General features: G+C 53.3%; 2 protein-coding genes across 2 annotated transcripts; one reads left to right on the top strand and one right to left on the bottom strand.

The window, feature by feature from the left end:
• The first annotated feature begins 2,152 nt into the window (after nt 1-2,152).
• Nucleotides 2,153-5,235, top strand: GPR75 (G protein-coupled receptor 75). The gene has a single exon (XM_027653973.1). The coding sequence runs from the start codon at nt 2,153-2,155 to the stop codon at nt 3,653-3,655; it is 1,503 nt and encodes a 500-aa protein (XP_027509774.1). The 3' UTR covers nt 3,656-5,235.
• Nucleotides 5,236-7,256: 2,021 nt separating this feature from the next.
• On the bottom strand, nt 7,257-10,161 carry LOC113952198 (toll-like receptor 2). Its single transcript, XM_027653970.1, has one exon. It carries the CDS (start codon nt 10,159-10,161, stop codon nt 7,534-7,536), a length of 2,628 nt encoding a protein of 875 aa, XP_027509771.1. The 3' UTR covers nt 7,257-7,533.
• Nucleotides 10,162-11,751: the final 1,590 nt, after the last annotated feature.

Raw genomic sequence — 11,751 nt, 5'->3', positions numbered from 1 at the left:
GAGTTGTTGCTCTTGTGATTCCTGCCTTGCAAAACAGGCTTTGTTCCCATGCTTTTCTCTTCCACCCCAAACTTTGACAGTTCTTTTAAGAAGTTAAAAAGCTCTTTTAAAAAGGGACAGTCCAGTGAGACACTTTGCTGTGCCAAAGGGGCCGGCCAGGGGTTTGTGCTCCCGTGGGGATCTTTTTTTGCCTCAGCTCATTTCCTTGCTCCCCGAGTACAAACCCTTCTCCCTCTTTTCTGCTGGAATGTTTGAACCTTTCAGACTTTAACCAGCAATACTTTTCCTTCATTTGAAACTGCAATTAGGGTAAAACATCCTGACTAAACCCACCCTTGCTCCTCACAGACCTGTTAAACACTGTGTTAGTGAAATGAGTGACAATCTAAACCTGTTACCAAGAGAAAAATCAGAGTTTTCTTTGGCTCTTTTGCAGGTAACTAGTTCTAAAGCAACCGACTTGCTGTAAAGCCCAGGATTACAGTTTTGACTCCTAAATCCATTTTCAGGGGTTCCAAAAGCATGCAAGAGTTCAGAGACTCAGCCTTGCTCACTCCTTTTGCTGAAAACAATCCCGTGAGACAGATGCATCTTTATTTCTGTGAGTGTGTTTCTGCCTGCTCTTTTAGGAACTGGAATCTGAACTGTGGTCACCCAGGGCTGAGCATTTGGCCAGAGCACACCTGGAGTTACACAAACCTTCCCAACCTTTTAGAGGACTCTTGTTATGCAAAATGTGTTGTTACTCCTGTGGCTTTGGCCTCAGGGGTTAGACGTAGTGTGAAGCTGAGGTCAGTTTTTATCCAGGGTCTTGTGTCCAGCTGAAGTGAGGTGTGTTGCCTGCTCAGAAAGCAGGTGAGGATCTTGTGCTCCTTGGTTTCATGGGAAGGGAACAATCCTCACTATTTCCTCAGCATTAACCACTTTGAAGTAATTTGCTCTTGCATTAGGCTGACATTTTGTCAGCCTTGTTTAATCATGTAATGCAATGTCCTCTGATATTTGTAAATAATAAAATCCAAGGAGGGAGAGCCCAGCTTGCCCCTGAAAAAACAACTCGTAGTCAGTAGGGCTCAGTAGGATTCACCCACAGAATTCAAATTTACCAAGGCTGGAGAACAAAAGTTATAAGTAAGAGGGAAAATAAGGGACAGCCAAGCTGAGAGGGAACATACCTTGAAGCCACAGGAAACCATGTTTTGGGTTTTGGACCTTCCCCCTCCTGTACACACCTAGTTTAAGAACAACTCTGTATGATTGCTGGGGTAGGGGATGGTTATTAAGACAAGTTTAAGACTGATGTATATATGATTGTAAGACAAGTACCATGCATAAGTCAGAAACTGGATCTACTGTACTTCCATAGTGGTTTTGTGCCTTGCCTGGCTGGATTTTGATCTCTTCAACCTGCATTTCCAGTGACACGGAGGCCCCTGGGTTGTGTGTGTGCCTGAGCCAGCTGGGAGAACGTGCAAGGAGAGTTTTCTGGACTTCACCTCCCTGTGAGTATTTCAGAACGATCCCTTGAAGTGCCTGGAGAGAACTTACAGGAAAGTCAGGGCAAGGCTGTTTGCAAGTACTGGCAGGACAAGGGGGAATGGGTTCAAACTGGAAGAGAGTAGATTGAGATTGGATTTTAGGAAGGAATTCCTCCCCGGGAGGGTGGGGAGGCCCTGGCACAGCTTGCCCAGAGAAGCTGTGGCTGCCTCTGGATCCCTGGAAGTGTCCAAGGCCAGGTTGGAGCAACCTGGGCTAATGGAAGGTGTCCCTGCCCGCGGCAGGGGGTGGAACTGGATCATCTTTAAGGTCCTTTCCCACACAAACCGTTCTGTGCTGGCACAGCCCGTTGCATCCAAGCTGAGAACGGGGCGGTGCAGCAGCGCCAAAGGAGGCTCTGGGGAGCTCTGGGGAGGCCGGTGCCGCATCCCCCGCCCCGCTCCGGGGCAGCCCCGGGCCCGCCTTCGCCGGGAGCGCGGGGGGGCTGCGGGTCCGGCCCCGCCGCGGAGCGGGGCGGGCGGGGAAGGGGCCGGGCCCGGGCGCCATGGCGGCGGAGAGCCGGCGGTGAGCGGCGGGGCCCGGGCCGGGGATGAGCCCCCCGAGGCGGCGGGGGCCGGGCCGGGGATGAGCCCCCCGAGGCGGCGGTGAGCGGGCGATGAACGGGTCGGGGCGGCTGCCGGCGGGGCCCGGGGAGGAGCAGCTGGGCGCAAACGGCAGCGGCCCCGCGGAGCTGCGGGAGGGCACCCACGCCGCCACCTTGGCCGCCTGCGCCTCCCTGCTGGCCCTCGTCTTCTGCCTGGGCTCCTACGGCAACCTCATCGTGCTGCTCTCCTTCTTCGACCCGGCCCTCCGCAAATTCCGCACCGACTTCGACTTCATGATCCTCAACCTGTCCTTCTGCGACCTGTTCCTCTGCGGCGTGGCCGCCCCCATGTTCGCCTTCGTGCTGTTCTTGGGGCCGGCGCGCGGCGTGCCGGGCGCCTTCTGCTTCACCTTCCACCTCACCAGCTCTGGCTTCATCATCATGTCCCTCAAGACGGTGGCGGCGATCGCGCTGCACCGACTGCGCGTGGTGCTGGGCCGGCAGCCGCCCCGCGCCGCCTCGGCGCCCCGCACGCTGCTGCTCACGCTGGGGCTCTGGGCCGCCAGCTTCACCCTGGCCACCCTGGCCACGCTGCGCGCCCGTGGCTCCCGCCGCTGCCTGCCCGTGGCCAGCCTGGCCAGCGGCCGGGGCAGGCTCGTCCTCTACCTCTACATCGCCGACTTCATCTGCTGCGTGGCCGTGGTGGCCGTGTCCTACGTGATGATCGCCCGGGCCCTGCGCAGGAACGCGTGCGCCAGGCAGGGCCCGCCCATGCTGGCCGTGGGCACCCCCCGGCCACAGCCAGCCCTGTACCGGACCCAGAGCTGTGGGCAGGCCCCCGGACAGCCCAAGCACGCCGGGCGGCTCCCGCTGGCGTCGGCTGTCAACCTGGCCACGGCCAAGGACTCCCGGGCCGTGGGGACGTGCGTGGTCATCGTGCTCTCCGTGCTGGTGTGCTGCCTGCCCCTGGGCATCTCCCTGGTGCAGGACGTGCTGTCCGGCAGCGGGGGCTTCGTCCTCTACCAGTTTGAGCTGTGTGGGTTTACCCTCATTTTTTTCAAGTCCGGGTTGAATCCCTTCATCTACTCCCGCAACAGCGCGGGGCTGCGGCGGCGCGTCCTGTGGTGCCTGCGCTACGCCGCCCTCGTCTTCTGCTGCTGCAAGCACAGGACCAGGCTCCAGGCCATGGGCAAGGGCAGCCTGGAAGTCAACAGGAACAAGTCCTCCCACCACGAGACCAACTCGGCGTACATGTTGTCTCCGAAGGCTCAGAAGAAGAGCTTGGAGCAGGCCTGCGCTCCCAGCCACTCCAAGGACAGCGTGCTGAGCCCCAGGGCTTCCGCGGGCCACCAGCACTGCGGCCAGAGCAGCTCCACCCCCATGAACACCCGCATCGAGCCCTACTACAGCGTGTACAACAGCAGCCCTTCCCAAGAAGTGAGCACCCCCAACAGCCTGCAGCCGGTCAGCTCCACGTTTGGCTTTTCCAAGCCCTACATCGCCCATCCCACCCCCGGCGTGGGCCGGGACTGCGGTGCTGCCCTCACCAGGCACATCCCGGTGCCTTCGGTGTAGCCGGACCCACCACCCCCGAGGGTGACTGGGGAGGTGACACAGCACTGCTGCCAGTTAATGGCAGTGCCATTCCTGTTGGTGTCCAGCTGTTTGGTGATTGCTGCAGTGACCGTCAGGGGATTTCTCTGGAATTTCATTGGCGAGTCAAAAAGGGGGATACGTTTTAGATTTGTGTTTGGGATCGTTACGTGAGGGTGTTTTTGGTACTGAATTTTACTGCTGGACGAGTAAAGAAAGTAAATGCTGTAACTATGTGATTTATTATGTCACAAGGCCAGGTTGGGTAGGGCTTGGAGCAACCTTGACTAATGGAAAGTGTCCCTTCCCATGGCAGGGGGTGGGACTGGATGAGCTTTCCAACCCAACCCTTTCTGTGATAAGGCAGAGTATTACAAATATCTTGTATTTTCAAGAAGGAAGAATTGGGAAGGTGCTTGGTATTACTGGAGTTGAAACTTCTCTCATCTCAGAAGGTTGGAAAAACTGGTGGCACCTTTCAGTAATAACAAAAGCCCTTTCTATTCACAGGGTGAAACCCTGGGTCCCTTGAGGTAAATGGCAAAATTTCCATCAGGTTCCACTGAAGTTCAGGAGTTTGATCTCTGCCTCTTCAAGTGGGACAAGGCATTAGTCGGTGTTATATTTCCTCTGGGAAGGACTTTTGGGAAGTACAGCCCTGGAATAAACCTCTGCAGTTTATATATCAATATCTGCTGGGTGCTCATTTTAAGGATGATGGTGTTGTGTACCCCAAAATAATTTGGAGAGGTGTTTTACTTCTGCTAGAAGTATCTGTGCAATACCTACTTATTGGTGTTATGTGAGGATAAAGATGAATGTTGCAATATTCTAGGACAGGAGTAATGCAGTCACCTCTGGAATTCCCTAACTGGTGAGCTGTTAGGCATGGAGTTGTGTTCCTTGTTGCTCCTTTGTGCGTGGTTTTTATAAATTGGGACAGGCAGAACTGACAGCTGTTAACATTTTTAAAACCACGTCCCGACTAACTACAAGTTTTGGAGATTTTTTTTGTTTAGGAAATCTTAACATCAGTTTGATTTAATCTGTCTGCTTAGAAACTTTCTCTGTCGGTCTACACAGCAAGCAAATAACTGGAAAGGAACTGTGTTTTATTTTTGTGCTGTGTCACATGTTGTGGGAATTCCCTGTGAGACACAATGACTCGGGACATTTAAATTCCCGAGGGTTCCGGCTCTGGGTCACCAAATCTCTGCCAAACAAGCAATCACCTTTCACCTTCGGCAGAGCCTCAGCGTCTCCAAAACAACCCTGCCACAGACGTTTGGTACCTCCTTACAGGAAAACTGCCACATCTTTAGGAAAATGCCAGCGATGGGAAGGTGATTTGTTACTTTGGAAACAAGGAACAAAAGAACATCCACGGTAACTGCTGCGTGTGAGAGTTGTTGGTTCGGGCTTTTTGTTCACTGAACTGCTTTGGAGGTTTTCCTGGAACACTGTTCTTTGTTGAGCACTGAATTTGAATTAGTTTTGAATAATTAGAACCAGCTTTCTTGCAATAAAACCGATGTGAACAACTTTCTAATATAAACGTAAAATTGAAATTATTTCCATCAGTCTTTTGTCTCTGCCCAGATATTTTTTTTTTCTCCAAATGAATAACATGGTTCTTTCTAAAATAAGTATAGAAGATAACTAAAAAGTCTTGTTTGTTTGTTCTGCAGTTGAATTTCTTTTCGGTATAAATTGTGCTGGAGGGGAAAAAATACAGATGAAGCAGTTTTGGGGTTTGCTGTGTGTGTGTGCAGCTTCTCCTGTGCCTTTAGTTTGGATCACATGAACTTCAGCACGAGCTACAAGGTTAAACCCCTCACACCTCATTCATAGAAGTCGTTTGCATTGAATATTCACGTGGGAGTAAAGCAAGAAGGGTCCGAAAAGGAGGTTTTGTTGCCTTTATGTGATGTGTTAATATGAAAAAGACTTTGACTCTTGGTGCCAACTGTGCTCCTGATATACCACCCTTGTGTTAATATTTGGGTTAATTTTCCTGCTGCACAGGAAAGTGCAGCACCTTTTCATCTGCAGTAGGAGCAAAACCTGATTGAAGTTGTCAGTTTTACTGAGGTCATTGTTGTGTGGGATGTTTGTGGGTGTAGTAAATCGAGGTTGGATTTTGGGAATAGGGAGGTACAACTTCACAGAGAACCGTGGACTGATTTAATCAATTTTGTGAGAAAATAATTGGGAGCATAACTTCTCCTTTTTCTTTTAGCTCCTTGCTGAGCAGAGAACCAGTAAAGGTCCAGTAAGGAACCAGCAAAGAGTGACTGCAAGGTTGAAAAGCAGAGATCCAGGCAGAGGGAAGGAACAAAGTGCGGGACAAAGGAGGTGGGAAACGTGTGGGAAGAGAGGAAGTGAGAAATGTGAGCACTGGATGGTTGAGAAAGAAAGGAGAAAGCATAAAGAAGCTTGTTAGAAAAACAGCTGCTGAATGACTTGGGGCTCCTTAATCTTGTTAACAAGTGACTTCTGGTTGTTTAAATGAACAGAAACATTGAAATGCTTTTATAATTCACAGCGTTTCTAAGTCCTAAATCTCTGTGGGTGGTAAGAGTTGGCTTTTTCAGCTGCTGGGCTGCAGGGTTGGATTTTTTCAACCTCTAAATCTAAGACCTCCAAGCAGTTGATGCTGCTGAGGAAAGGTGGGTTTGCACCTGGTGAGTTCTGGGAGATCTCTCTGTAAATGCAGATCTTTGTTTCGTGACCCCCCCCTTTTGGCAGCAAATAGGTCTGGATTTGTCTTATTTTGTCACAGCAGAGCTAATTCCCTTTCAGAGTCTGTGTTCCAGACATGCTGCACACAGACCTCCTGCAATTCCTGGATCTGGGATCTTCTGCTGGGAAGTCATTTGGGTTCACTCATTGTAGGAGCAAGTCCAGACTTGGTGCTCCACCAAACGATTTGTCCTCACCTGGTGTTTATTTTGTGCCACAGCCTGTTGATTTTTCCTTGAATGTGAAAATTAGATCAGCTGAATTTCCTTTTATTTTTTTCCCAAACACAATAAATGAAATCAGCCAGTGGCACTAGGTGAGGACAAGGGCCATGCAGAGGTGGCACTGAGTCCCTTGGAAATGGGTCAGGGTGGCTGTTGTCACAGTGAAGCTTTCCTAAATCTAAATAACAATGTACAAAACTTTGTTTATTCAGAGATTTGTGATGAAACAAAGCTAATCCCAGTTACCTAACAGCAGACACCGACACACTCAGCTGGTATTTGCATTGGTTGTATGTTTTATTTTGTGCTTATAGAAGTTTCCAAGTCTCCTCTCTCACAGCAGTCACAGAGGCCAAAAGCTGGGGCAGTGTGGGTTTGCTATGGCACCTCTCAGGTGGCTGAATTTAGTAAATCTTTCATCTTTTCTTGCTCCAACCACAGAAGGGAGCTGCAGCCTGTGTGCCAGCCTGGCTTGTGGCTTTCTTCCCTGCACACAGGTGTGTTCCCACCTTAGGCTGTCCTGGAACCAGGAATCTTTACTCTGGGAATCTTTACATCCCTTATCACTGCAACCACCTCAGAAAGCAGCGAGGACACGCAGTGTGACCTGAGCTGTTCTTCCCTTCAGGTGACATCCACTGCACTTGCAGAAATGCTGGAAATAGCTGGAGAAATTCAAGCACCTGGGAAGAAAAGGCTGTTTCTCAGCACTTGGGTCTCATCCCTTCGGGATTCCTTTATCAGAGGGAATAACGCAGGCGCGACAGTCCCGCCAGTGACCTCTCCTGGGGCTGATCCAGGCAAACCCTGTGGCACCACTGAGCCTTTGCAGGAGGTAAACACTTCTGTTTGACCACAGGCTTTCCAGGCACAACCTTCCCAGTTCCTCAGGTCTCATTCCAGCTCGTACATCTCCTGAGCAGCTCCGTTCTCTGCTCTCACGAGGGGTTCGTTGGTTGTCCTTAAGACCGCTCTCAACTGATGCCAGAACAGCTTCTGCTTGTGCTCCTCAGGGCTCCACTTCAGGTAGGTTTTCCTTCTCAGCAGCTTCCTGAGCTTGCTGAACTTCTGTGGGACACTGTGGGGCGGGAGGTCTTCCAGCACGATCATGATGAGGGAATCCAGGTTCTCGTTCAGGACCCGGTGCTCGGCAAAGTACAGCTCGTACTGACACCAGCAGCTGTTCACAAAGCTGGGGGAGAGGACAAACAGGACCTTGTGGCTGTTCTCTATGCAGTAAAATATGTTCCCCAGCACGGGGTGGCCCGGTTTGAAATCCCTCTCGTGGTAACAGATCTTGAACCCGTCGTTCTCCAGCTTCTCCAGCAGGTTCTCTTTGGTCCAGGCGGCGTCGTGTTCGCTGTACGAGATGAAGGCGTCGTAGAGCTTGTTCTCAGGCCTCTTCTCGTACTGCCTCCTCTTGGCCATGCACCAGTACCAGCCCATCCTGATGTACCAGAGCCCGTGGAAGTGCCAGCACAGGGCTGTGAGCAGGAGCACGGCGAGGGCGGCGGTGCCGGCGGTGATTCCCAGCTGGAGCCCCAGGGAGCAGCGCAGCAGCGTCAGGCGGCTGCTCTCCACCAGGGAGCCCCTCCTGTCCGGGGGGAAGCTGCACCTCACGCCCCCCCTGCCCCTGATCTGCAGCTGGGGCTGGTGGATGTAGACGTTCACGAACCAGTAGGAGTCACAGGTGCAGAAGAAGTGTCTCCCTTGGACAGTCAGGACCCTCAGGCTCGTCAGCGGGCCGAACGTGTCCTCCACGATGGTGGTGATGGCGTTGTCGCTGATGTCCAGCTCCACCAGAGAGGCTGGGAGGGAGCCACGCTGCAGAAAGGAGATCTTATTCCCCGATAAATTGAGATATTTCAGCGCCAGGAGGGAATCCCCGAGGCCGTCGGGCAGCTCTGGGATGAGGTTGTGGCTGCTGTCCAGGCTGGCGAGCGCGGGAAGGGGGTCGCCAGTTTCCAGCCGGGCAATCAGGTTCCCAGAAACGTTGAGGTGTTCCAGGTTCCCCAGGGCCTTGGTTAAGGGCAGCACCTTCAACCTGTTTTTACTGATGTCACAGGTTTTCAGAGCCGATGGGAAATACTCCACGTGCATCTCCGTGATTTTGTTGTTTTGGATGTTAAATGTTGTTAAGTTGGAGAGGGATCTCAGGCTGGGGGGGATGACCCTGATGTCGCCGTTGCTGATGTCGAGGTGCCGCAGGGAGGGAGGGAAGTTGGGAAGCGCAGAGATGCGGTTGTGGCTGAGATCCAAAAATAACAATTCTTCCATGGTGTCAGCAAACCACTCCGGCAGTTCCACGATGGAGCAGTTGGACATGCCCAGGTGTTTCACTTTGTTGGGAAGGCTTTCAATGGGTGTCCCGAACTGGGTCCTGACAAGGGAAATGGCTTCGATGTGCACGGTCCCAGGGGGAGGGACACACGTTGGAAGTGCGTTCCCGCTGCGCGGAGAGGCCGTGTAGATGAAGTGATTTCCTTGGACGTACATGTTTTCCAAGTTAAGCAGTTTGGCAGCGAAATTCCGGGGGATTTGGCTGATGTTGGTGAAGGACAAGTCGATTTCCTTGATGGTGGAAGGGAGGCACAGCGTGTCCAGGCTGTTGATGGGGTTGTGGCTGATGTTGACGAAGAAAAGCTGGTGGAATGGGAACTTGCAGATGGCCCCCACATCCAGGATGTTGATGGTTAAATTGCTGGAGCTGGCGTCGATCGACCGCACGTTTTCCATCGGCAGGAACAGGACGAACAGCGACACGAGGTCCATTTTCAGGTCGTTGTGACTGATGTCAAGCTCCAGAACGCTGGCCAGCTGAGCTTGGCAGGCGTCCCCGTCCAGTTTTAGCATCAACTCGTCCTCGGAGAGGTTGCTGTGGGACAGATCCAGTGTCCCGTTGATGGGAGTTCCGCAGAGGCTGGGCCTTGGTGTGGCTGTTGGAAACACTGTTGTGTTTGTCCCTCCCTTCCAGAGAAGATCCCCAGCGCTCCGCCTGAGCCTGGGGTTAAGGTTTTCCAGGACAGGAGGATGTCTGGAAGGTGGCGGCTCCTTGGTGGGCACGGAAGGCTCCAGAGCAGCCTCTGGGGACTTACCAGAATTCTTGGAAAACTGCAAAGACCCCGAGGCGTTGCCGGTGGGTGAGAGCTCCAGGTGGGGTGGGAGACCTGATAGAAGCAGCTTCTCGTCATTGAATGACAAATTCAGAGAAACCAGGCTGAGCAGGCTCTGGAGTGCACCGGGCTCAACATCCCGAATCCGATTGTAGGAAAGGTCCAGAACTTCCAGCGCCTCAAAACCTTCTAAGTCCCTCTTGGTTACTTTTTCAATGACGTTATGTGAGAAATTGAGAGCTCTTGCTGTTTTGGGGGCTTGTGCTTCTGAGACAGAGGAGAGGTTGGAATAGGAGTAGTTATAAACTACTGGGAAGGCTGTGGGTATTCTCCACGTTAGGAATCCGTGTGCTCCACTGAACAAGAAAGGAATGAAGTAGAGATGAAGGCAACCAGGAAGGACCCTCATCCTGGAGAAAAGAAATGTCAAATCCATCATTATGAAGTGGTCCGTGTTCAAAAATAATCCTAATTTACTTGCAAATCCAGAAATCGTTTCATTAATTGCATCCATGAATCCCTTTTGATCTACCAAAAGAAAATACAACTTATTTGAGAGTAAGAGAGAGGGAGTGTCAGAGAAGGATTTAAGGAGGGCACTATTCATTTCAGGTCATTGTAGGTAAAGTCTGAATTATTTTTTCTCTCTTTCCCTTCTCTCCAGGTACCTCTGCAATGCCCTCTTCCATTGCACAATCTGCAGTGCCAGTCTGGGCCCTCTCCGTGGGACTCTTTTACGTCTCTTTTATGTCTCTCATCAACAACCAGGCAAGTCTGACCCGTCCAAAACCTGTCCAGCCACCTCAGTAAAGCTCCATGGAACTTTGTGACCACGGATCTTCCCGTGATCCCAGCCCCCTGGAGCTTTGCTCTGCCGAGGATTTACCTGTGGTTTGCGGGGCCTTACCTGTCAGGGGAAGTTTGCTTGGAAGTGGGACATGGGAGGCTTTTCTGAAGCAGCCGGGAGAGGTCACTGCCCCCGTATCTGAGGGCTTTGGAGGATTCCCAGTGCCGGGAGCACTGCCCGGCTCCAGTCCTGCCCCGGGTCTCTGTCACCAGTCCCTGATCCCGCTGCTCCGTGCCGTGGATGTATTCCCTGAAAAGGCGGAGCTCCAGGTGAGTCACCTGCTGCCACTACAGTCCCCTTTGCTGCCCACGGGCTCGGACCATCAGTCTAAGAGAAGGGACCCCAGCGACTGCCAGCTGTGTCCCTGGACCCTCTGCTGCCCACCCCACATCCCGCAGGAATACCCAGCCCACCTCACATCCCGCAGGAACACCCAGCGCACCGCACATCCCGCAGGAACACCCACAGCCGCCGGAGCACCACAGGGATGTGAAGAGCACCACGGATGTACCACCCAGCTCGTTCCTGCTCCCAGCCACCCTCCCGTCCCTCTGCCCCCCGTACCTGCCCTCCCGCCGCCTCTCCGACCCCCTGTACCTGCTCTGGTCCCTCGCCTGTCCCTTGTGCTGCCGCCGGTGCCTTTTGTGGCTCCGGGATGGGAGCGGGGGCGGGCTGGGATCCCCCCGAGCCCGCCCAGCCCCGGAGCCCTGCGGCATCCGCCCCGCACTCCCTCTGCCCGGCTGGAGGAGGAGGAGGAGGAGGCTGTGCCGGACGTGATTCTCCCCGGTGAGATCTGTCAAGTTTTCCCCACCGTGCCGCTCTCGGACGTTGCTCAACCCCTGGCCGAGGGGGAAAGGGAAGGTGGGGGTGGCTGGTTGTGCTGCGCTGGCGCTGGGACGGTGCGGGGCAGAGGGTTCGCTCCGACCCGAGCATCACAGGTGGGGGGAGAAGACAAAGCTCGCTGGAAGGAGCGGGTGGGTTGGCTGGAGTTCACCAGGGACGGGCTGTCTGTGCACCTTGGGAGCAGGAGTGCCGAGGGAGCTTGGAGTGGAAGACATGGAACAGCACAGCGGTGCTGTGGTCACGCTCCATCCAAAGCAACACAGCTTGTGGGAACTGAGCTGCACAAAGCTGAACTTCACTTCATTAGCT

This window comes from Corapipo altera, unplaced genomic scaffold, assembly GCF_003945725.1.
Source record: "Corapipo altera isolate COAL_440 unplaced genomic scaffold, ASM394572v1 70, whole genome shotgun sequence".
NCBI classification, from domain to species: domain Eukaryota; kingdom Metazoa; phylum Chordata; class Aves; order Passeriformes; family Pipridae; genus Corapipo; species Corapipo altera.
This window is presented reverse-complemented; position numbering and strand designations above follow the sequence as displayed.